The sequence below is a fragment of the Egretta garzetta genome, unplaced genomic scaffold (genome assembly GCF_000687185.1).
Source record: "Egretta garzetta isolate BGI_Z169 unplaced genomic scaffold, ASM68718v1 scaffold45, whole genome shotgun sequence".
In the NCBI taxonomy this organism is placed as follows: Eukaryota; Metazoa; Chordata; class Aves; order Pelecaniformes; family Ardeidae; genus Egretta; species Egretta garzetta.
Genome location: NW_009260028.1, coordinates 7,215,944 through 7,239,596, shown reverse-complemented (window position 1 = coordinate 7,239,596; position 23,653 = coordinate 7,215,944). Strand labels below are relative to the sequence as shown.

The 23,653-nt window shown below is 41.7% G+C and overlaps 1 protein-coding gene across 1 annotated transcript in view; it reads left to right on the top strand.

Moving 5' to 3' along the window:
- The window catches only part of URB1 (URB1 ribosome biogenesis homolog), a 65,775-nt gene that overhangs the window by 37,064 nt on the left and 5,058 nt on the right, over positions 1 to 23,653 (top strand). Inside the window, 20 exon segments of the mRNA XM_035896421.1 lie at positions 442 to 580; positions 1,671 to 1,841; positions 3,042 to 3,238; positions 3,813 to 4,037; positions 4,583 to 4,762; positions 5,740 to 6,595; positions 7,752 to 7,953; positions 8,148 to 8,325; positions 9,522 to 9,580; positions 10,310 to 10,503; positions 12,232 to 12,342; positions 12,432 to 12,495; positions 14,281 to 14,452; positions 14,996 to 15,098; positions 19,507 to 19,667; positions 20,046 to 20,157; positions 21,140 to 21,246; positions 21,783 to 21,926; positions 22,682 to 22,791; positions 23,467 to 23,643. Coding sequence (XP_035752314.1) covers positions 442 to 580; positions 1,671 to 1,841; positions 3,042 to 3,238; positions 3,813 to 4,037; positions 4,583 to 4,762; positions 5,740 to 6,595; positions 7,752 to 7,953; positions 8,148 to 8,325; positions 9,522 to 9,580; positions 10,310 to 10,503; positions 12,232 to 12,342; positions 12,432 to 12,495; positions 14,281 to 14,452; positions 14,996 to 15,098; positions 19,507 to 19,667; positions 20,046 to 20,157; positions 21,140 to 21,246; positions 21,783 to 21,926; positions 22,682 to 22,791; positions 23,467 to 23,643 — 3,662 coding nt within the window.

Genomic DNA, 23,653 nt, shown 5'->3' with positions numbered 1-23,653 from the left:
TTATGAAGTTGTGGTGCCGGGGGGGGGCCGGTGGGGGGGGGGGGTAGCTCTTATCTCCTCTTTTCTTTATGTGGCAATACCTGCCAGAATTACCAGACCTGAGTAAATTGTAATCTTTTACAAGAAAAGTTGGCATTTCCTGTTTACTTTTCAGGATGTTAAATGCCCAGTGCTTCCTTTTCATTGCAGTCTCTCCAGGGACTCAGTTGTGGTAGCACTTTAGGTGCAAAATTGCAGTGGACATTTCTTTTTCCATGCAACCCAGTGTCCTGTGTACAGCAGTAACCATGGGCAGATTGGTGCAGAAGTATATGAAGTTGTCCTCCTAAAACTTTCCCAGCTTCCAACCACTTTTAGAACATAGTCTTTCTTAACAAGGTATGGTTCCTGTAGACTTAATAGCCTGTGCACTTACATTTCTCTCTCAACATTTGTTAACAGATCCTGTTGAAACTGGTGACAAACCCCTATCCATATACAGATAAAGCAGCAGACGTTGTTCAGGAAGCCAGTATGCTCCAAGTTAGTATGTTTAAACAGGACTCTGATAACGTCAGCATCCCCATCTCTCACATTGATGGTATGTGGTGATTCCCTCAACAACAGAGAATTTCAAGACTTTGTGCTAGATTTTCTAGCCCTAATCTGCAAAGTGACAACTGATAACTATAGAAATTCTGCTTAAGTAAGGACCTACAGGATTCAGCCCTCCAGTTGTATTTAGTATCAGAAGTCTGAATTGCAAAGTTACCACTTTATCCCCAGAAGTAATTTCTGATGCAGTCACGCCATTTTAACTATTTTAAATCCCTCTTCAGGCCCCTGCAACAGCATTTTCTAACTAAAATGAAAAATCGTACAGTTCCTCTCCCTGGAGCTGCTCATATCTGTTCAACCAGCAGGAAAGGGCTGGGGTGCCCAGGGAACTTTCTTACTCCCAGGCACATGGCTGGCATTTTGCTGCTCCTGCTTTCTGGGACCAGTCACAGCCCTACTGCAAACAAAGTAAAAATTCTGCAGTGTGGACGCTTGGACAACTTACCACGTGCTAGCTGTTCTGCTATAACGGTCCGTGCGTAGGATTTTGCAGTACATAAATGTAGGATAATTGAGGGAGTTTAACACTCAGTACCAGATGGATCAGTTGCCTTGAGTTGCCTGTATTACAGAGATGTAATGCCAGCCATGGAATACAGGGTATCTTCTTCGTATGTTAAAGCTGTCTTTGACTCTTTCATGACCAAGATTTGGTTCTCTGGCCATATAGAACTGAGAAGCTCTTCAAGGACTGCTCAGGATGTTCTTTTAATGGGGAAGCGGCTGCTTCCTTCATACTTTCCCATACATGCTTCCTGTCACTGTTACGCTCTGATAGCCCTTACCTAATGCCATCATGATAGCGGTAGGTGATGCACCTCTTCCCTTCCCTTACTATTGTCGGCGGGACAGCAGTGTTGAAAGGCAAGAAGTAAGGTTAAGCACACAGTAAGAGACAGTGATTTTTACAGTTGTGTTTACCATTGCATTGTTAGACAAATGTGTCTTTCATCCTATTTTCTGCTTTAGGAATTCAGAAGCTGCCTTGTATTCCTGGAGTGTTGGATTCTACCTCTGTTGTTTTCTAGTTAGTCTGAATCCTCTGCTTACATTTTTTTTTCTTCACTTAATAGATGTTCTGGATATGGTGGATGTCCTAATTGAAGGCAGTGATGGCTTAGATGAAGAAATTGGGTTCACTTTAAATGAAGACATGATTATCCAAACATTTCCATTCAGTGCTGTTGTGCCTGCTGCATTGGAAGCCAGGAATATACTGTTGCTTCAGACTGAAAATGGAACGGGTACAGACTTTTTTGTTTCTGTGTATTGTCTATGCTAGTGTACTGGAAGTGGGATCATTCTTAACCAGTGAGCACCTCAAGACATTTTATCTTTGTTGCAAGCAGAAGGAGGTGCAGATCCATGGAGTTCCTTGCTCAAGAGAAGCATTAAAGCTTATAAGGTGCTTCTGTTCTTTTTTCCTGACCCTAAAGAAGCTCACTCTTGGTTTCTGGAGTAAAGAAAATAAATGGAAATGCAGGAATTCTATAAATTGCCATTGGACTCTAGGGAGTTCTTACTGTAGGAAAACAAATTTGGCCAGGTTAGAAAAAGAGAGCCCACCTTTCCCCTATGAGATGCAGGGAAGTGGAGGAGGAGAATGACCCCAGGCTCTGAGCACCTTTTAGAGGACAGTCTTGGCCTGGAAGCAGTTGCACTTCAGTAACAGAGTGTTTTAAGCACAGAGTATGCAGATCATGAGAAGAAAGTGGTTTCAGTGGCTGTAGGCAGCTCTTCCAGTCAGGCCAGTCAGGGGAGAGAGGACTGGAGTGGTGAATAGAAAACGGATGCATTTTCCAAAGAAGATGTCTTCAGACATGAAGATCCAGGGGTGAATGTTGCGAAGTTCTACCACTTCCTTGAGGATAGGATTTGGTGGAGTGGGGAGTCATGGGGGCAGCAGCTGGCCTCAGAGCAGGATTTGCCAACCCCGCAGCGCCTCACTAAGTCCTATGTATATTTGGCTGTTGAGTAGCACCTAGGACTGAAAGTCCCAATTCTGAAAGAAAATCCTCCATATTTAACCGGTGCATGTTAACCTGGGTGTGTTTGCCCAGTACAAATTGGTTCTCCTCTTAGATGGTGCTTGGCTGGGGCCCTTATCCACGAAAATACAGACAAGTTTAGGGCAACACAGTAAAGGTGGAGTTACTTTTACGCTTGTCTGGAAGGAAACAGGCCAATCTGAGCATGTATCTTAGTGGGGTCATTATTTACTTTAACAAGGACTACTGTATGGAGGATTTTTCCAGATACCTCAGTGAGTCAGGAACGCTTGTCTAGCTTATCACAAACACCTTTTAATCCTATTCAGTACTTTTCAAAATAATGTTATATGGCCTGATGCCCAGGCCTTAAGGAAAGAGGGTCACCCTCATGTCTGTGCTTATGCAGATTACTTCTGTCAACAGAAATGTCATTTGTTTACTTTGCTTTTCCAGGGGCACACATTGTAGAGTATCTTGTTGCTGTTTTCACTGACCTTCTGCACTCTCAGAGAGAACCCCTTGCCCTCTGCTTGATGTTCCAGCTCTATGATAAAGATCTGCAGTCCCTGAAAGTTTCTAAGTATCCTCAGCTCTACAGATTTAACCAGTACTATAGACTCTGGATACCCCAGCAATCTCAGGAACCTGTGGTATGTAATACTTGAAGTCACTTGAATGCTTGAGCCAGTATCACTGTAAAATCTCACAGTGTATAAAGGTTACGTTTTCATCAGAAAGGGCATTTACATTAAGCTAATTCTGTATTGCTTCTTGATCACATCTTGACCCAGATTTGCTCAAGGGCTTTTCTCTAATGATACAAGAAGTCTGTGCTGTGGTTGGGAAGTGAAGCCAGGGCTCAAGGCTTGCATGCAATCACCCAGACTACAGCTCCTCATCAGGCACAGTGTAGTATAATATGTGATGTGGCCTGAGGAGCCAGTTTACAGTTATTGGAGCTTGTCCAGGTATGGATTGGGAATGCATGGACCAGCTGAGCTAGGGCTTGCTGTGTTTTTCTGTTAGCCCAGCAGTGACCATGTCCAGATTTGCCATGGGACACTTTTGACTAGCTCTGTGATAGCAGGACTGTACACATATGGTCCTGGAAGCTTCAGTCCTGCTTTTAGCACAGAACTAATTTCAAAAGAGAGGTAGCTAAAGAAGCTTTTGGTTCATACTCATCTTCATTTTTCTTTTATGTTTTTCTTCCATTTTAAACAGTTTAAAAAAAGCAAACAGGTATGCAAAGAACCTGCTGTGGCCCTGGATTCTGTTTTTACCACTTTGCTAAAGACAGCCTATGAGAGAGGAAGCAATACCTTACTGGAAGATGATATCCAGGCAAAATTGAGAGACTTGGCTTCCCAGCTCCCACCTGAACAGCTTTTGTTAGGAGTAAAGCATGTGTTGCTATACCTGAAATCCACAGTGGAGAACTTCGGCAGTGTAAGAGCAATATAATGATGATATTGTGGGTTTGTTTATTTTATTTTAATGCAGCAAGTACAAATGATTTGGATGTTAAAACTTGAGGATCCAGTTCTGCATCTTTTTCACATAATCAGCTCCCACTGAAGCTATAGAGCACCAGACAAATGTGCATCTAATTTGTAAACAAATGTCTATCCTTCTAATTGTTGAGAAGTTTTGGATTTACTTTGCATGGGTTACCTTACTGATCTGTGCGTAGTGCGAATAAACTCCAGATTTTAATCCAGCTCCTGGGCTTTCATAAGAAGCCTCTCCAGAGAGTGAAATTCATTGGCCTGTGTTACACCAAGCATCGCAATATGGATGAAAATCTATAAACATTTATTTGGCACCCTGAGACTTTTCTTAGAATCAGGTTTCTACAGAGGGGCGTGATTCCTTCCCCCAGAAAAGGTTGTATTCTAGGAAGTTCTTAGTTAATTTCTGCTCCTGTTGGATAATTATCCTTCTGTTCCCATCCTTCTCTTTTCTCAACTTCCAAGGTGTCTGTATTTTCACAGCTTAGTAAAACTTTTGGTCCTCACCTTGTTGACCTCTACATGGACCTGCTGAGCAGCTTGTTGTGCCGGGGAAATCAGATAGAGTTGGATAATCAGCAGAAACGAGAAGAACATCAGACTGAATCAGATCTCTTTATGGACGAGGAATCTCTGATTACAGAGGAGTCTTCAAATGACAAGGTACCAAATCCCTTGATACACAGGCCAGAAGCTCACCTGTCAGTAAACCTAATTAAAGCAAATGATCTTAAACATGAACAATTTTTGAGCACAAATTATGTTGATACCTTTTCACCAATCACCAAGACATGGAAGTGGCTAAATGTGACAGAGAACAGGGGATCTAGCAGGGATCAGGCTTTTTGAGCACTGTGGCTTGATAATAGTCCTGAGGATTTCTGGGATTTCAGTTAGGATTAAAGTGTGTCTGTCATGCTGTCTGTATAAGGGCTTGAATAGGATTTTACTGCTTTGTAGCGGCATTACTGTGGCTTTTGTCAGGTCCTCAGAAGGGCAGGGTGTGAACAGGATATCATACACTGTGTATTTCACAGACCTGTATTGAATGGAAACAGATTGATGCAGAGCAATGCTGTTAAGGTCTAGGAGGAGGACTTATGAACTTTGAGCATGTGGTCCATCAGTTACAAAACTACTGTCTGGAGATTTGACCAAGCTGCATCGTCCACAGTCTCACCCCTGAGCTGGAATATGGTCAGGAGAGGTCCTGACAGAGATCACTCACCTTCACAGAAGAAATTCTATTCCCTAAGCTTTGTGTGAAGCCTGGTTATGAAACTTACGTGCTTGGAGGAGTGAATTTTTGCCCCCCTTTCATCTATTCTGTGGATTTGTGGAGATTAGAATGGAATTGTTTTGACAAACCCCAGAATATACAGTTTTCCCCTGGAAATGTGCTTAGACCTGTGGAGAATGTTGAGTGAAGGCATGCTTCCCACATCATAAATGTTTGAAGAATAGTATATATGCTTGTCATTTGTTAATATTTTTATCCTCTGACCAGTTAATAGACAATTTCACGTTCAGTAACTGTAATAAACATGCTCTGGAGAATAGGCAGATGAATGTTTGGGGTTTTTTTCCCCCAAAACTGTAATTATCCATTCAGTGATATTGTTAACCACCATTTGTTACAGACACTAGAAGATACACTCATGTTGATTTTCAGACATCCTACGCTGGAGAGTTGGTTCCTGGCTTTAGAACAACGTTCTCTTCCTCAGCACAGTTTAAACCCCGTCACTGTGAAGCTCCTGTCGGCTCACCTGAATTCTGGTGTGCTCCAGCTGTTGAAAACGGGTGCCCCGATGTTGCAGAGCATGGATCACAAACATGTGCTGTCGAAGTATTTTGAAGCTATCACAAAGAGTGTCTTGAAAGAGCTACAGGCTGCGGGGAAAGACAGAAGCCAGTTCTCCCCCAAGAAGTCTCACCAGCTGGAGGCTCTGGAGGAGTTGCACATATACATGGCTGCAGTTCAGCTGAAGGAGATCACTTTAACCATGCTGCGACTTCCTGAGATGAGCTTGACTACTCAGAAATCTGAAAAATCCCCTAAAAAAGGGAAACAATTAAGCTTCTATGGACAGATTTTGGTGCAGCTTCTCACAGAGACCTACCAAAGGCAGCCCCAACAAGGAGAGCTACTGCTATCCACAGAGCACGTTGAAGCTTTGGGGGTACTGATGTCAGCATCGGCCAGCAAAGATTTAGAAAAACTTTTCCTTCAGACTCTCCAAAGCGAACCAGTCCTTGCACATGCAGTCAGTGTAGAGGTGCATGTTCACTGCCTTAACCAGAGGTCAGAAACCTCCCTTGCCATTGTGGGCATGCTGATGAAACACTGTAGGACTCACCTGCTGCAGTTTGAGCTGTGGTGTCTGAGCAGTGCCACTGGGAAGTACCTCAGGAAAAACATGGAGAGCTTTCTTCCACTCATTAATGTGTATCTGCAATGCAGAGACCAGTATGATTTCACCCGACCTTCCACAGGTAAAGCCACAACTGATCCATGTGCGTGATTTGGGAGGCCAGATTCTCAGTATAGGTTCTGCTGTCCTTAAAATCATGGATCCGCTGCACAATAAGTAGAGGTGATAAACGTTACTTACCTAATTTCTAATGATTCTCTGATAAACACCTCTGCAGCATAAAAAGTAAAGGACTGTTAGACTGAAGCAAAGTATTCTTACAGTTGCTGTTGCCTGGTTTTCTCTTTTGAAGCCCTTATTTAATACTTAGTGCATGTGAAAAATCTGTTGTCATGCTTATCTTGGTTTAGTATAGAAGGTAAAAACTTTTTCTCAGGTATAGACAGAACACTGGTGAGTGGAATGCCATAGCCATATGGTTTTGCAGAATGTAAGCTTTCACTTTTACAAGTGTAAGAGTCCAAAACTTTCTTCTAAAATAAATCTCCAAATATAGCTTCCTACAGTAATATCTTCCTAAGATAGCAATCCAAAACTTTCCAAACCAACAGCAGCATTAAATTGATGACACTGTTCAATTTTCTACCAGCAAAACTATGAGTTAGGATTCAACTCGACAGAACAGGATTGCTTTGATTTCATTTGTCTTACTGCATAGAAATGTGAATAGCAACAGAAACAGGCTGACTGTAGCGGTTGGTGGAGAAGGGTGGCTCTATCTAGAAGTTCAAGTAGTGAAAAGATCTTGTCAGCGCACAGGAAGGTAGCGGATGGGAAGAGAAGGGGAAGCTGCTATCTGACCGACTTAATTTATAACGTACCTGTTAGCTGTCTGTTGATGTGAGAGAAAATTTCCTTTCAGTCCAGGGTCAGAGAACTCGTAAGGTTTCATCCCACCTGAGATGCAAGGACCAGGCTTCTTACCAGGAAGTTGTCCCTCTTTTGAAGGTCTGCATTGTTTGCCCATGTTTAATCATTTCAGTTGTGTAGCAAGTGGTTGTCTGGTATATATGCTAAATACTTCCTAACGGTGCTATGGAGCAATACAGAGCACACTTCTCTGCAGCAGATTAGCAGCTACTGTAGTATAATTTCCTAGAAACTAAGTAATCTGGGCCTTGCTTAGAAAAGTGATTTGGGATTTTTGTAATTATAAGTCTGTTGTTGCTTAACACACTTAGATGGTGAAACATGTGTCCCCTGCTCTCTCCCAACAGTTGTCTCAGCTGTTATACCCGTCTTGAGGAAAGCTCTGTGGAAGGAGCTCTGCAGTGTATTTCAAGACACAGAAGCATCTCATGAGACCACTGTGAAACTGCAAGTTCTTTCGAAGTTGCTGCCATCTTCAGAAAGCAAAGGGCTGCAAAACCTTATTGACCAGCTTCTTGCTGCTCTTGAGAAAGCAGAAAGTCATGAGAGGTAGGCAAATCCAGTTGCCCTGTTTCAGGACTAGGTTTGTCCCATAAAGCATTGTGACAGATAAGCATGAATGCAAATATTGTGAACAATAATAGCATTCTGTCCTCAGAGAATAACCTTTGGCTGCTGGACCTCTTTGGCATATGCAAAAAGCATGTTATAACATAAAAATTTAAGTAATTACCTTTCTGCAGTTGGTCAGTGGCAGATGCCATATCTAGAGTGCTTGAAAACTCTGAAGAGCTTCATTCCTGGAGGAGACGCCTGTTATCAGCCTGCATGAAGGGGTTAATTGTCATGTACAACAGCAGTAAAGATGAAAGCAAGCAAGAAGTGGAGAGGTCCGTGCTGCAGAGGCTAGAAGAATTATTGGTGAGACTTCTTTCTGTCGGTATTGCCACAATGTGACTGTGTGCATATGTGTTATTGTGCTCTTGTATCTTGGGTAAATATAGATTAGACTTTATTTTCTATTTTATAGATTATGGCTTCTGTGGGCAGGTTTTAGAGAGTTAACTTAGCCCTGCTAATCCTTCATAAGAAACAATTTTGAGTTGTTCGTGGTGATGGCTTTCTGCTAACAGTCCCCTTTGAAAGTCAGAGTTTGAGGTGTTCAGGAGTTAAAAATCAAAGGTTGCCACTGGATGTTTTTATTAAAAAAAAGAAAAGTCATAAAGTGATAGAGACACTTCCAACAAGACCCACCTGCCATGCCCTCTGAAGTCTGTGGCAGAAATCCAATTGATCATTGATCATAAAAACACTGCTTGATCATTCCCTCTGTACTATTGGTATTTTTCATAGTTCAGTAAGGTAGGCAGATCCATACAAAGACATACAAATGGAAGTCTTTGCAGGCAGCGGATGCCTTTGACCTCTTTATGGCTTCTGGCAAGACTCCGTTTTAGGACATGACTGTGCAGGACAGGAGTCCTGCAGGACCTGAGGGGCCGCCTCATAGTGTTGATCCTGATGGTTGGTTGCAGGCCTGACGAGGTTAGCACCTACCATTACTGGGACTGCTGGCACGTGCAGCTGTCAGTCTTCTTAAAACTGATTGTTGGTTGTTGTGGTTTTCTAGCATTTCAGGGAAAACCAGTTTTTGTAAAGAACATGTACGCCCAGCTCACCCAGGTATTGTATCTGTTTGCCACGTGCAGAGGTTGGTTAGCTTAAGCACATTGTAGATACACAAAAACCTAGTATTTGAGTAGTCTCTTGCTTTGACTTGCCAACTTTTTATACCTTTCACACTTGGGGAGTGTGAAGAGTTTCAAGACTTTGGGTGTTTTGGTACCTACATACCAGTTTGCTTTTTAATTGCGTACAGCCTATCTGCTCCCTTGCTCCCAGGACCAACAAAACAAGACTTGCAGTTTCATTTGAATCAAGAGGTAGGACTGTTGTATCCAAGAGCTTTCTTCCCTGTTATCCTTTGATTGTCCCACCTGAGTGTTTGGCTTGCACGTTGTTAGTGTGTCTGTTGAACAAAAATTGCTGGTCCTGATGATCTGTAGAAACTCTATGTGCTAAATGTAAACATCTGTTTTTACTTACCGCGTGCACAGCACTTTGTTGAAGAAGTGGACCCAGATGACTGGTACAGCCTTGTGAAGATAGGACTCAAGTAAGTAATTCTGAGATGCACCAGAGGTGCTGTGGGAGGTACAGTTCTGTTTGCATTATACTGGAAACACCCTGCCTGCCCTGAATTCAGTCAGATTTGATGATGATCTTTGTTTCTCAGGATGCACTTCATGTCACAATCCAGTGGCTTCATTGGAGCCTGAACCTGCACAACTGCAGGAAGGTTTGGATTTTGTTCTTCAGTTAGCATAACTAACATATCCAATTAGATAGCTGCACTAGCTTCTTTTCGACCAGCATAAAGAAGTTTTATGCGCATATAACTTCCTTTTTATTTAAGGTATTTCTTAAATACAGTTCATATGAAAACAGAATCAGATCTTTCACCTTTAAATGTAAACCATTTAAATAAAGAAATAAAAAATGGTTTAGGATAATCTTGGTTTCTGTGGAGGTAGAAGTATTAATCTGAAGGGTTGCTGTCTGAAGGGTTAGTAGGCAAAATCCTGATCCTTTATTAAGATCAGTGTGGCTACAAGTGTGACTGTGTGTTGATTCTCTTTCTTTTTTACAGTTAAGATACCAGTGTAACTTAAAAAAAAAACCAACAGCTCAGGGAAGAGGTATATGGTTGGTTTGTTTGGGTTTTTTTAATTTGTTTACTGAGTTTGTTTTCTTTGCAAAGTTCTCATGTCTTAAACAGATTTTCTTTTCAAGCAGCTTTCCTTTTGGTTGGGGTCTGAGTTTTCTGTGATCCTTGCTTCTAAAGGTACCGCTACAGAGATGAAGCATTTCTGAAAGTCCTGAATGTTGCTATTCAGTTATTATACAAGAAAGAATCCTCACTTAGTCAGAGATTAGTCAAGCTCTCCAAACTTCACATGATGGTCACGCAGCACTCTCTATTTTTGTCAGCGATACTGAGGTCAAGAGAAGAAGATGGCACGAACATCCAGACAAGAGGTATTTTTTTAATCTTCTTCTTCCCTTTAACTATATTTAGTAATCTTGTCTTTTTCACGTTAATTTCTACCCATCCAGTAACCTATCCACCTACATATACTTGCAGAGCTATTAAACAATTCCAGAATATTAGTGCTTAGTTTTGAATTCTACCTCTCCTCGGATCCAAATGTTGCATTCATTTTATAGCTGCCAGTTTTAAACACTTACCCTTGTTCTACAGATACTGTTTAACCCTGTTGAAGTCTTGAATTAATTCTTTTGGTTTCTGTGAGGCTGTTAGTGTAAGATCACTGAAGTGCATATAGGTTCTGTTAGAAATGTGTGTGACGTTTAAACCTATTTTAGAATAGGCTGATACAGAAGCTTGTAAGTTGGGTTTGCAAGTTGTATCAAAAATGTTAATTTAATCAATGTGTATTTGATAATGCAACCTTTCATGAGGAATATCCTTCCATGAGTAATACAAATTGGGTGCTAGTTCATGTGTAGAATTGGCTTTGTTTCTTCATCTCTGCCAACTGAAATACTACCTGACCTTGAACCAATCACTTCATCTACATACACCTCAGCTTTTTCCCACTGTGCAGGGCTTTGAGATTCAGTGATTGAAGGAGCCATATAAGAAAAGGGAAGGAAATCCTCAGGGCAGCGTAGAATCATAAATCCTAGGTTGGAAGCATGTTGATAACAAATTTTGTGTATGTTGGTGAGCAACATGTAAACAAACTTTAAAGTTTTAGATCACCTGAAAAGAGCAAAAAGCTCTTGTGAAGTCACAAATTTAGTGAAATTAAAAAGAAGTAATAGATTTTGCTGCATACTGTATGTGGTTTACCTTTTGAATCTATTTCGGTAGAGCAGCAAGATGGATTCTTTGAGGCTAACGTCACTAATTCAGAACCTTGGTGTCAAAAGTGCATTCATTCAGGCTGTTGTCTTTATGACCTAACTTGTTCTGACATACATTTTATATTTCTGTAGATAGTAGGGGGAAAAGCCAGTGCCATTTCAAATACTAGGAGTAAAGAAATCTGGATTCAGGTCTTGAATCTGCCACAGATAGCCTAGGTGCCTTTGAGTAATCTGATCACTTATTTGATCTGTTTCTCAACTAGGTGTAAAATAAAGGTGGATAATTTTTCTATGCCCCAGGACTGAGTTCCTGTAGCTTGCTAACTAATTGGATTTTGCAGTGATGACCCCTGTTTAAATGCACAGTGTAGATAAATTACTGGTGTGAACTTAAATGTTCTCGCTGTAACTTCTTGAGTAGCTCAGGAAGGTTGCTGGGATGTCTGCCTTTACTGTGTGCAACTTCTGAGCTAATTTAAGAAGCCTTCCTGGGAGAGGAGGGAGCTGCGGTATGGTAGGATGGGGTATAGTGCTCCTTTTTAACCAGAGAGCAAATGTGTACACATGGGAAGTTTCTGCAGGGTCGTATGCCACACTGTGGACCTCACCTCACAGTAACATTTGCGTGTCCGGCTTGGAAATACTGTTTTAACTTCTTCAAAAATAGTTGTTCCACTTGAATTAAATGAATCATAATCATCCTTTAGTGTAGTCAGGGAAATGGTTTTTGGTATTTATAGAGGTAGATCTTGATCTGAAATGTACAGTACTGTGTGTGCATCTATTTAGAGAGGGTGTATGTGTGTAGGGGTATTTATATATGCGCTATCTAACTGAGAGAGCAACAAAGCTAAAGCTGCGTGTTTATTTCAGAGGCCTTGGTGGATATACTGCTGACAGTTGTGAAACTCAGCCCTTCTGTCTGTGAAAGCAGTCACCTTGCTGTGTTGCTGGGTGCCTACGGGGCTACACTGAGTGCTGTAGGTAAGTGTGTTAGCCTGGGAAAGGTACCCTACTAGATCTGGTTTTCATCTTCATAGGTGACTGACTTTGGCTTTCATCTTGTTTTTTAGATCAGAAGATACTGCTACTGCTTCAGTTATATGAGAAGAATAATCAAAGTCTTATAAATTCCAGGTAAGCTGACCACCTTCCTTTTGTTTGACTAACTACACACAAATAAGCAGTCTCACAATTGCATTTTTCCAGGGTCTTACTTTTAATTGAGATAAACAATGAGCAAGGTCAAACCTAGAGGTGAATGTTGCTTTCAGAAACATTTTTCCTGTATATTTCCTATTCTTAATGTAATTCTTGTGTGTTGCCCAAATTTTTGGGTGTCTGTGGGTTGGGTGAGGGACTGTCTCATTTCAGTAGTCCCTCGCTCTCCATAGTAAGAACCCACTGTAGGGATTTCATCGCAGATAAAGGCCAAAGCACAAGTTGCTGGTGTAGGATCCCATTCCCTTCCCGTTCCCTTGGAATGCAGCATTCGCCACTTAGCACCCCTTGCCCTTTTCAGTGATCTTGTGCCTGTATATATGATATTTGACTCTAATGGTTTGCTGGAGAGGAAAGTAATATGCCAGTGGAGGAGTCATGTATAACCTTTTGCATTAACATATGTATTGATAGCTTTGAGTTACTAACATGGTATCAATGCCTTCCTTGTCTTTCACCAGTCTGGACTGTGGCTCTCCTTATAGCGCAACCTTGCAATACATCTACATGCTTCATAAGAGAGCACCGTGTATTGTATAAAATAATCAGTTTCTTTTCAGGCCCTGTGCCCAAGCAGTCCACAGGGAAGTCTGTCACTAACAGTTAGTTGTCATACACTGATGGTTTTGGTCTGCCTTGCTTAAATGCACTCTTCTGTCTTTGAGGTATGGGCATAAATATTAATAGCAATGCAAGAGTGCTGGCTCAGGCAGTTGGAGCAGTTCTGGACTCTGAATTAAGGACCTCCCTTAGCTTTGAGAATATAGATAATCCTTGCAGACTGTGAAGGGGAACAGGAAATGGAGGTTCTTGTTAGCAGGGAACTGAAGTGGCTTCCAGAAACCAGGGCTTTGGCGCTAGCCAGGTCCTGCATTAATCTTTACTGAAAGTGTTTGCAAATGGAGGGTGTTATGTGAGAGGGAGATTAATTTCAGGGGTAGATAGGTCCCAAAACTTTTATAGCCTTTGAAGCAGAGAAAGAACATCATACTGTACCCTGAAGTGAATTGGTAGCCAGACACTTGCTTAGACTTGATCCCAGCACTGAACAGTTTGAGTAAATATAGAGAACGTTCAGGAAAAGTGCTGTACATGCAACCCAGCAGAGCTCAACTTGTATTACAAATGGGAGCCTTCAGGTTCTGGGTGGTAAGAAGCTTAACGCCATTCCTCCAGCTGCCTCACTGTCAGTGAGGCATGCTGCTGGCAGTACCCACATAATAAATGGCAATATCAATACCACTTTAAGCACAATAGCAAAGTAAGTGGGATCTAAGGAGCAACTTGGAGGAGGAGAGTAAGGATTTATGTTTTACCGGACCACTGTGACGCTGGTTTGAAATATCAGTTGTGTTTGAGACAAGCTTGTCTAACCGGGTCTTGATTGCTCTCTTTTCATGCAGCTGCTATCGTACTTAGCTGCATTTATAGCTTAAAAGCGTTTTTTCTGAGAAGGTAAGTTCTGACTTGGATTAACAGGATAGGAAATAGTTAATGAGACACCCTCAGATTGAATTTGAAAAGCTTTTGGATGGATGAAAAAGGTGTTGCCAGGGAAACAAGTTCTAGTTGCAAGTTCCCACAGGATAATAAGTACAAGTGAAGGGAAAATTTAAATACTAATTTATATCCTCTTTAATTGCTTTTCGCTCAGTACTAGCAGTGTCTTGACTAATGCCTTTACTTTTAACAATGTTTAAGAATCCTGCTATGGGGTCCAGCCGCTGTGGAGCATCACAAAACTTGCAAGAGTCTAGGGAAGTCACTATGGCAGCAGCCAAGCATGGAGGAGATTCTGTGTCTGCTAGATCGAGAAAAGATGATGAAGACAATTCTGTCCTTTCCTCAGCATCGCCGTCTTCTGTCATCACAGGTGCTTTGGTTCAGACTGCTGAATTTTGATGTAGAAAAAGAGCCTTTCACTTCAGTAGTTTCTTTCTTGCATTCATGTAATTGCAATTTGTTTACATCAGGAGAGTAATTAAAATTCATAGGAGGGCTGGAATTAATTTAGGAGCACTTTTCAAATGACTTGCAATACATGTACCACATCTTGTCAGCAGGTGTGATTGTGCAGCATTGCAAAGATTGCCATGTATAAGTGAGACCAGAATTTGACTTTAAGCAGTTGTTAAATTTTACCGCCCAAGGATCCACTGACGGTGGGCTCCTCAGTCTTTCATAGAGTTTGCTAACATGCTTCTACACCTGTTTGTGCTAGTAGGGGGAAATAGTTTTGGAATTCTGACAGTGAAATCCAGATTTAAACACAAGCATCTCTCTCCCTGTATTGCATTGTATCTTGCCAGGTTTAGTATCAGTTGCTTTATAATGGGATGAAGTGGTTGGGGAAGTTTGGAACCAAGCTGGAAATTGGTGTTGTTCCTTACAAATACTGGTTTGGATTTGGTTTCAGGAGGCACAAGAGTCACTATATAGAGATGAATGCGTCAGGAGTCTTGATGACTTCTACGATCCTTGTTTTCTACTTCAGCTCTTTAGTGAACTGACCAGACCAGGTAAAGTGAATGTTTCTCTTTGATATTTAGTGTCCTTTTACTCTGCTGCGGGAGCTGCATGGCTCCATCTGTAGCTCTGTTATTCTCAGTATAAGAGTTAATACTACAAAGAAATTTGTGCCTGGCTTTGGAGAGAAGAAACATACATCATTTAACCACCTACTGCATTGAATGACTTAAAAATAACGAGTCATAATTGGCATTAAAGTTTGTTGGTTTTTTTAAAGCACTTTTCCAAATAGTGCAATATATCTAGTGAGATTTGGCTGCTCTGCTCTTGTCAAGACAAGGTGGTGCACCCTTATAGCTCTCTTAAATGTAGTGGGTTAACCCTGCATAGAGGGACCGGTCTGCTTAAGATGAGGAGAGTTTTTTGAACTGGAACTGGAAACAGCTTGGAAGAGACAAAAAGTAGACAAAGATTTATGTTCTCTGATCTATTGAACAGCATTCTGTATATCACAAAAACCAGCACAATGTAATTGTAAAATAGCATAAGAGGGATCATCAGAGAATATTCCCCACTGGAAGGTTGTATTTTTTTCTGGTGAATGTGTAGAGCTGTATTCTGCATCAGCTGTGGTGTCACAGCAACGCGATGAGCAAAACTGGCATGGGAGGGGTGGTACCTTCTGCCGCTGCATGCAGTGCCCCACCTGCAGCTGATAGGACCGCTCTGATCTGGGGCTGTTTTGTGGCTGAGTTTTTGGGAGCAGTAATCGTCTCCTTTCAGCTATGCTCTCTGTGGGAGCTGGGCAGAGGTGGGGCAGGTTGGAGAATGTGCCCTGCGATGCTGGAGGAGTTCTCTGGGGTTAAACCAGAAGCAACCATTACTGAGAAATGGTGAAGTTGCTTCCTGACCAGAGTGAATCTCTGCAGGGGTATTGATATCTGTGAGGGACACCATGACTGAATGGAGATCTGGCCTGTTACAGGCTGTGGTTATAGTATGGGGAAACTTCAGCCAACTCATTTTCCATTAGACAGAGATGCATGGGGCCATTTTATGTCATGAATAGGCCTGTGCTCAGAATTGTTGGAAAGTTTGATGAGAGAGATCTACATGGTGCTTGAAAACTAGTTGCTTAGCCTCACTTTTCTTGTTTGACATGACCCTGCTTCGCATGTGCATATCCCTGCTGTACTTCACAGGCACACTGCCTATTCAGAGAGCCCTTAAAGATCAAAGTGAGACAAGTATCGTAAGGAATTTCTAACCAGCTCCCTCTCTGTGTTGATTATGGTTAACCACTGTGTAGTTACAGCTGGATTTGGCTTTCCACAACAATAACGTCAGAAGCAATTGGCAGGCTAATAACAGTCTTTCAGTGAAATCATACTTACAGTCCTTCTTTGTTCACCTATACCCTTATAGTACAGTACCTGTTTTGTGTGTTCTTAGCCTATACTTAGCTATAGCTGTAAACCACTCTGTATAATTTTGACAGCAGTAAAAGGAACTGTCTTTTAATCTACTGAGGATAAAAAGGTACCAGAACTATTTGGCATTTTGCTGTAGGAGGGATCTTAGACAATCCAGTTAATGCTGGGTCTTTGAGATTGTTATTGATGAAGAGCGTGGACAGCCAGTGTCTTTTGAACCTGGGTGTAATAGTTGGAAAAAGCACTGCTGTCATGCACCTGTTGTCATCATCACCCACCACCTGGAAGCCACCACCTTAACTGGTGGGAGGGATTTGGTGGCTGTTGGTCAGCCTCAGCACTGCTACAGTCAACCAGCAAGGATGACTGCTTGTGTGGGATGCAGTGGGGTTGAGGGAGCTCTTGTACATGGTGTTCTTGCGGAGCTGTGGGGGCAATGGCTACCCTGACACATGCTGACTCTTAAAACTGGAAAGGGGAAAAACAGTTCTCTTAACTGCTCCACACTGAGTGAGAGTCCATGTCCTAAGAGGGGCGTTTTTAAAAGGCCCAAGTGATTTATGAGTTCAGGTCCCATGGTGCTCCTAAACCATGTCAGCTGCTTTCAGAATTCCCAATTCCTCTTTATTTATTTGCTCTTTGTACTGGCTGCACAGTGCCCTGTGCACAGATGTTATATAACTGCTGAATTTATAAACATAGACTTATTGCACAGTGTTTAATGCTGAGTAAAAACTAAGTCTGGAGCTGGGCAGATAGCAAGTTCTATCTAACTTTAACTCTGATAAGCATCTTGTGGAAAGCTTTTCCATCATGGTTCTCAAGGTACTTTAAACAAACCGTATGTCAGACATAGAATTAACTTTTTTTTTTTTAATAATAGCTTGTTATTTTATGTTAGTTGTTGAATGCACTCTCCAAGGTCAGCCGGATGGAAAATATTTCCACTGCATGTTTTAGAGTGAAAGTAAGTTTTCCAAATAAATCTTTCTGTGACCAGCATGAACTTTACTGCTGAAGTGAGGACCTTGGATTTCAGTATGTGGTACCACCCCAAAAAATTATCCACTTTGTATGTCTAGTTGGTGTACATTAGTAGTTCTCAAGAACTGCAGTCTGAAGGAGAGCCATGTGGTGGCTTGCTGTGAAAGGGCATACAACACATACTTGATCCTGTACTGAAGAGGGGTTGTTGTGTAGGCCAGGGCTATGTGTGAGATGTCCCTAAGTGACGGAGAATCCTCTGCAGGCAGACAAGTTTTAGATCATCTTTGCATGTTCACTTGGGATTCAACAGAAAGAGTCCATTTCCCAGTGCTTAACTTACACCCTTGCATCTTGCCTGCAGAGTGGGAAGTGTGGAGCTGCTTTGCCCCAGGCAGAAGGTAGCAGAGGGCATAGATCAGGTGTCTCTCTGGGCTCTGTTTTTCTTTCTCCTGCCCTGTTCTTGCTACTCCTCTCAGCATTTTTACTTTGGCAATCAGGTGGTGGCCTTTCCCAGTGCCTGGAAGTAGAGGGGGGTAGAGCTGTATCTGTACGAGCTCTGGTGATGTGAGAAGTATCCCATGATAACAAACGAGGGAACTTTTTGCTCACTAGCAGAACGACTCAGGTGTTTTGCATTATGCCAGTTAAGCTTGATGTTCTTTGGCAAGAAGTGGTTTAGGGAAGTGTACAGTAATTGCTCCTTGTAAAACCACTCACTGAAAAGATCTGTTACTGCAATTCAGCGATGCCTTTGCATTGGTCACGTAGCAGTGGGCTGGTTGGGAAGCAATGCTGGGAGGTGGAGACCCTGCCGTTGCCTGGCCCCATAACTAGCAGAGCTGGGTATGAAACTGCCAGGCAGGAGACTGAAGTAGGAGTTCTGGCAGCTGAGGAAGAGATGAGAGAAACAGCCCAGCTGCTGGTGCGGGGACATAAATAATCTGTGATTTTTACCTAAATATATATAAAATATATATATGTATTTTGGTTGTGTGTGGGTGGTGGTGGGGGAGGAAATCAGTGGACCAAATATAGGTACTTGTCAGTAACACTACAGCCTCTTCTTAAATAGGAATATTTGTTTCTCAGAAACTTCCTCTTGACCTTCAGTGTGAATGACAAGAAAATATATGAATATTGTTGCTAAACTCAGAACTGCAATACATTTGTACTTCAGCTGGTAAAATACAACGGGGGTGCCATTGTATTCCAGTATTGGTGAATGGACTAGAAATAGCAAAGAAAATATTCTGGAGGTTTTACATCAAGTCATTTCTAGCCAACAGTGGGTAGAAATGGCACAAGCTCTTCAAAACATACAGCCCTTAAATGAGAAACTCTAAATCATGATGGCAAAATGCTATGGAAGATAAATGTTAGATTCAAGGGTGTGTTTTCTGTTTGGCTGGTTACTGTGCATTGCTGGATTTTGTTTGTCCCAGAAGAGCATAGGGGTACAGTTTAGTACTGTGCTTGGAACATGCCTTACCGGCAGAATCACTTATGCCTGCACAATAACAACTGGTGTGCCTAATGGCTTATTTATGTATTATTCCATCCGTTCAATTACAGAAGCTCTTTAGTGCAGTTAGGTTTTTTATTGGCTATGCAGATCTTTCTTTCAGGCACAGACTTAACTAAGTGCCCAGAAAATGTTTTGAGGAGGAGAATTTTCCTTCTTGTTCTTCTTTTTACTTAACTTTCATGAAACAGTGAGATATGTCACATCGTTACAGAATTTACTCCAGATTTTGCACGGTCTAGCAGGCAGAATTGTCTCTGTCTCACGTGAATGAGACTAACCGCATTCATTTCAGCTCAGGTAAAGAATTACTGTTCAGAGTGATTTGCAGAATGCCTTTGCTAGTTGAAGCTAGTTCAGCATGCAGTGAAGGAATAGTTTGTAGGGGTAGATCTAGAAATTGGAGTTTATGAATAGAAGTTTAGTTAAGGATTATAGTGCTGTTATATACTCTATGACATGTCAATATAATGCACTGGGTGTTTTTCTTCCATTTTTTTCCCTCTTCCCACACAGAGTGTGTAGTGGCATGTCACAAGTTTGTCGAAGTCAATGCCCTGGGTCTAACAGTAGCTGCACTTAGCAGCTATGATTCCAACATGAGAGCAGCCGCGTATTTTGTCCTGGCTTCCTTTCGTTCTCATCTGGAAGGAGCTCGCTTTCGAGAGAAGAGTCAGGTAAGACTGAGCTCAGTTGATAGTTTGCCAGGTTAGACATTTTAGGTCATGGACACTTACGACAGAGTCGATGCTTTACTCATCCATCCTCATGCACATGGTGAGAGAGCTAAATGAAGCTTTTTATCCTCTATTCCATTGTTTCTCCTTTATTGCTTTGTGTTTCCTCCTGTTATAATCAATCGGCAGAAAAAGAGGGAAAATGTGTTTTAGAAATTCTAGGGAATTTTATTTGTAGGAATGGAAATCCTGATGGGATTGGTATTTGATTTATGGCCTATGAAAGATCCTAAAAATGTATTTATGTATTCACGCTCTCCTGTTGTATTTGTTTGGGTTACGGTTCAAGCTTTTCTCCCCTGGGCTTTTGTGTTGCAGTTGCTGTATCTCTTGGATGCTGTGCAAAATGGAATCAGGCAGCCGAACCTCAGATTTACCTTCTCTTTGGCCCTCTACATTGCTCGTGTGGCACAGCAGATTCTGAAGCCAGGTACTGTAACCTACTGTGCATGTTGAACCCCTGGGGTGGGTGACAGTACATGGAGTAATGTACTTGACCGATACTGGATGATGAGTTGGTGCTGGTAAGAGCCATGAAAGTATGCTTTCCCGTGTTTCAAAGAAAAACTCTCAATGTTTGTGTAGACTGCCTTACTGGAGAAGTGAGAAGTGCCATTTTGATTTTTGTACAAAACCAGTGTGATCCATCAGGGATGAAGCCACTACCTCCTCGTAATTTTGGGGTGGAAGTGGGCAGAGGACTAGATGAGTGTGTGGGTGCTGTCCTGTTCAGCAGATCAGAAGAGGCTGGCCTGAGTGTCCTTTTGTCCTTAGACACTGAGTCAACTAAGTCACTGTTGCAAAGAGTAATCCTGGCATCGGGGAGTGGTTCGGTTTGGAAGGGACCTTGTGATGTCTCTGGCTAAACCCTTTGCCCAAAGTGGGGCCAGCTGTGAGGGCAGACCACGTTGCACAGGGCTTTATCCTAGAAAACCTCCAGACCACTCAACTGATCCTAGAAAGCCTCCAGTGATGGAGGCTGTATAGTCCTGCTGGGCAACTTGTTCCACTGCTCCTGGGGGAGATGTCTGGTCTGGAGGTTAAAAATTATGATTGCCTAATGTGAAGTGCTAGGCTTGAAATGTGGAGAGATTTGTCTCTCACTTCGCTGCAGATTTCTGTTTTGTCAATGGAGTAAAGTTGGATTTGCTGAAATCAGAGCCTTGTTGAATGCCCATCTTCTCACCTGCTTTGTGTGCGCTCTGAATGAACTTCTCATTTTGGGGAAGAGAAGAGGAGGGATGGCCAACAATATAATCAGCCTTAGAGCAGAAGGCCTCCTCACTGTAATTAATGCACTGTTCTGGCAGCTAGCTGAAACACTGGAAAATGCAGGTTCCATTTATTTTTCTGCGTGGTTGTGTATTGTGAACATTGTCTTCCTCTACGGTAACTATTGTTTCTCTTCACAGAGGAGCACATGTATATAAAGGTAAACAGATTCCTTCTGTCACACCAGTATTTGGACCTGAGGAAAGTACCAGGGTTTTTCCAACTTTTCTACAGTTTTGATTTTGAGGTAATGCAAGAATCCCAACTTAGGTATCCACTAATTCTTCATAAAATAATAGAAAAAAGTCATAAAAATGCAATAAAATCTTATTCTTCCATAATTAATTAATTAGAGGCATCTTTGTTTTGTTTCATATTGGAATTAGAAGTATTATTCCTGGGTTTCTTTGTTGTTTTCTTAATAGTAACACATAATGGAATCATGAGTTGTGCTGTGCATGTTCTGTAAGCACAACAAACAGAATTTTCTGCCCTTGCTAGCTTACATTCATATTTCAGTTTAGATTATTAACATTGAGTTCAGCTGAGGTATTTTAGAAACAGCAACTTCAGAATTTCCATTATCGGTGCATATTTGGGCTGCAGAGTAACTGTTCCTGATGGATGTTACTGATTAAATTTGATAGGGATTAAAATTGAGAAGTCCAGAAAAAGCTGTTAAGCACTGTGCTGGCACTCCCAGGGAACCAGGTTTTTTTCTGCTCTGATGAGCAGGCATTATTTTGAAATGTCTGATGGTGGTATTTTTCTTATGGCTTCTAGTACAAAACAGAACGTGAGTGGATTCTCAGATTTCTTGGAGAAGGGCTGCGCGATAAACATTGCTACGAGCTTTATGACTACCAGAGGATTTTCCAGGTCATACTTTCCTTTTTCAACAGTCCTTTGTGTGATGAGGGCTCCCAGGTAAGAATTTAAAAAAAAAAAACACAACCCACCCACCCAAACAAACCCAAACCACAAAAGTTTGCATGGTTTGGAGATCTTGAATAAATACAAAGCAGAAAGGAGCAGTTGACTCTTCCCTTGCCCTCTTGAAAATCTGTTCTTTGTAGATTTTGTGTATGTATGGAGGGGGAGATAACTGCTTATGTCTAAACCAGAGTCACATCATTGTCCCCTGAAATTGGAACAGGTCCCTGCCATCATGGAACCTCACTCGGTTTCATCAACTGGTGGTCTGGCATTAGTTGTATTTCTAATGCTTTGTGGAAAATATTGCAGATACCGCAGTTCTGCTCATACAGGCAGGGCCTTTGCTTTTTTAGGTCTCCTTATTCCCTAACCAGCGTGTTACCTGTACAGTGCTTTAGAAGGAAGAAAACTCACATGCCAGAAGGTCTCATGTTCATAAGCATCCACCCTGAGAAATCCAGTCTGTTAAAAGTATCTCAGTTAGGTATCAAAATCGTGGACAAAAAACAGAAAATTGCTACCTTAAGACTTCCTTTTAAGAGTAGTGTCTGTGTGTATGAAGCCTTGAAAAGAGAACGGCTTTTCTTCGCTGGGGTTGCTACAAACATGTGTTAGTACGTTTTAACTTTAAGTTCATCAGATCGAAGATACCAGTCAGTTTGCTAATTACATCCTTCTGAAAGATCGATAATAATTAGATGCTGACTATATTCTAGTTTTGTAAAAGAAATTATATTTTGTTTCAGAGTCGTATTCTGGAGATATTACAAAATGCTGCCTATGTCACCAGAGCTGCCTATGAGCTGATACAAGATCACAGCCTCTTAACTTGGATAGTGCACATCTTAGAGAAAAGGTAACTAGGGGAATACTAGTGTCATGGGAACAATTCTACTGTCCACAGTAGAATAATTATGCAACTGAGTATGAAAACAAGGATGACAGATACAGAGATGGCCTGTCAGTGGTTGTGACATTTGGCACCTAGGGCCATACTGGCAGAACTTGTCAAACTCTGAAGTGTTCTCTTGTGTTTCTAAAAAGAAAATCAAGATGATTTCAGGTTGGAACAGGAGGGATGATGGGGCTTCATGTTTCTGGCAGCACTTTCTTGAAAACTTAGAAAACAAAATGGCACCTTATTTTAGCATATGTGACTTTTAATTTCACATACCCACAATTCACATCCTGTCATATGACCTCCTACACAGTAACGCGCACAATAATGAATTTGAGCTGTCTATTACATACCTCCTCCCACTTCTTCCTCCTCCCCTTGCCTCTCTCTCACATATATGCGCACACGTGCACACGCACATGTGTGTACACACACACACCAAATCTCTTTTGCATAGATTCCCCTGGCAGGTTTATGCAAGGTTTCAGGATGATCTCCTGGCTGAGAGGCACCTATTGCCATCCAGGGTTCCAAAAGTGCACTAGAATATTGTCCCCTCTAGGTGATGGACTGGTTCCTGATTAGGATCTGCCTTCCAAATGGGCGTTTGCTTCTTTTTTTTTTGTTTTTCAGGTTTCTAGAAAACAAGCTATTAAATAGAATTATTTCCTTGCTCCATACTTTGTGGCTAACAAATTTAGGAGGCAAGAGAGAAAGCAAGAATCAATCCCAGGAGAACAGGAAGTTTCTTCCAATTCAGCTTGTAAATGAATTTCTGTATGTTTTGATCACATTAATCAAACATATTCGGTAAGTCTTT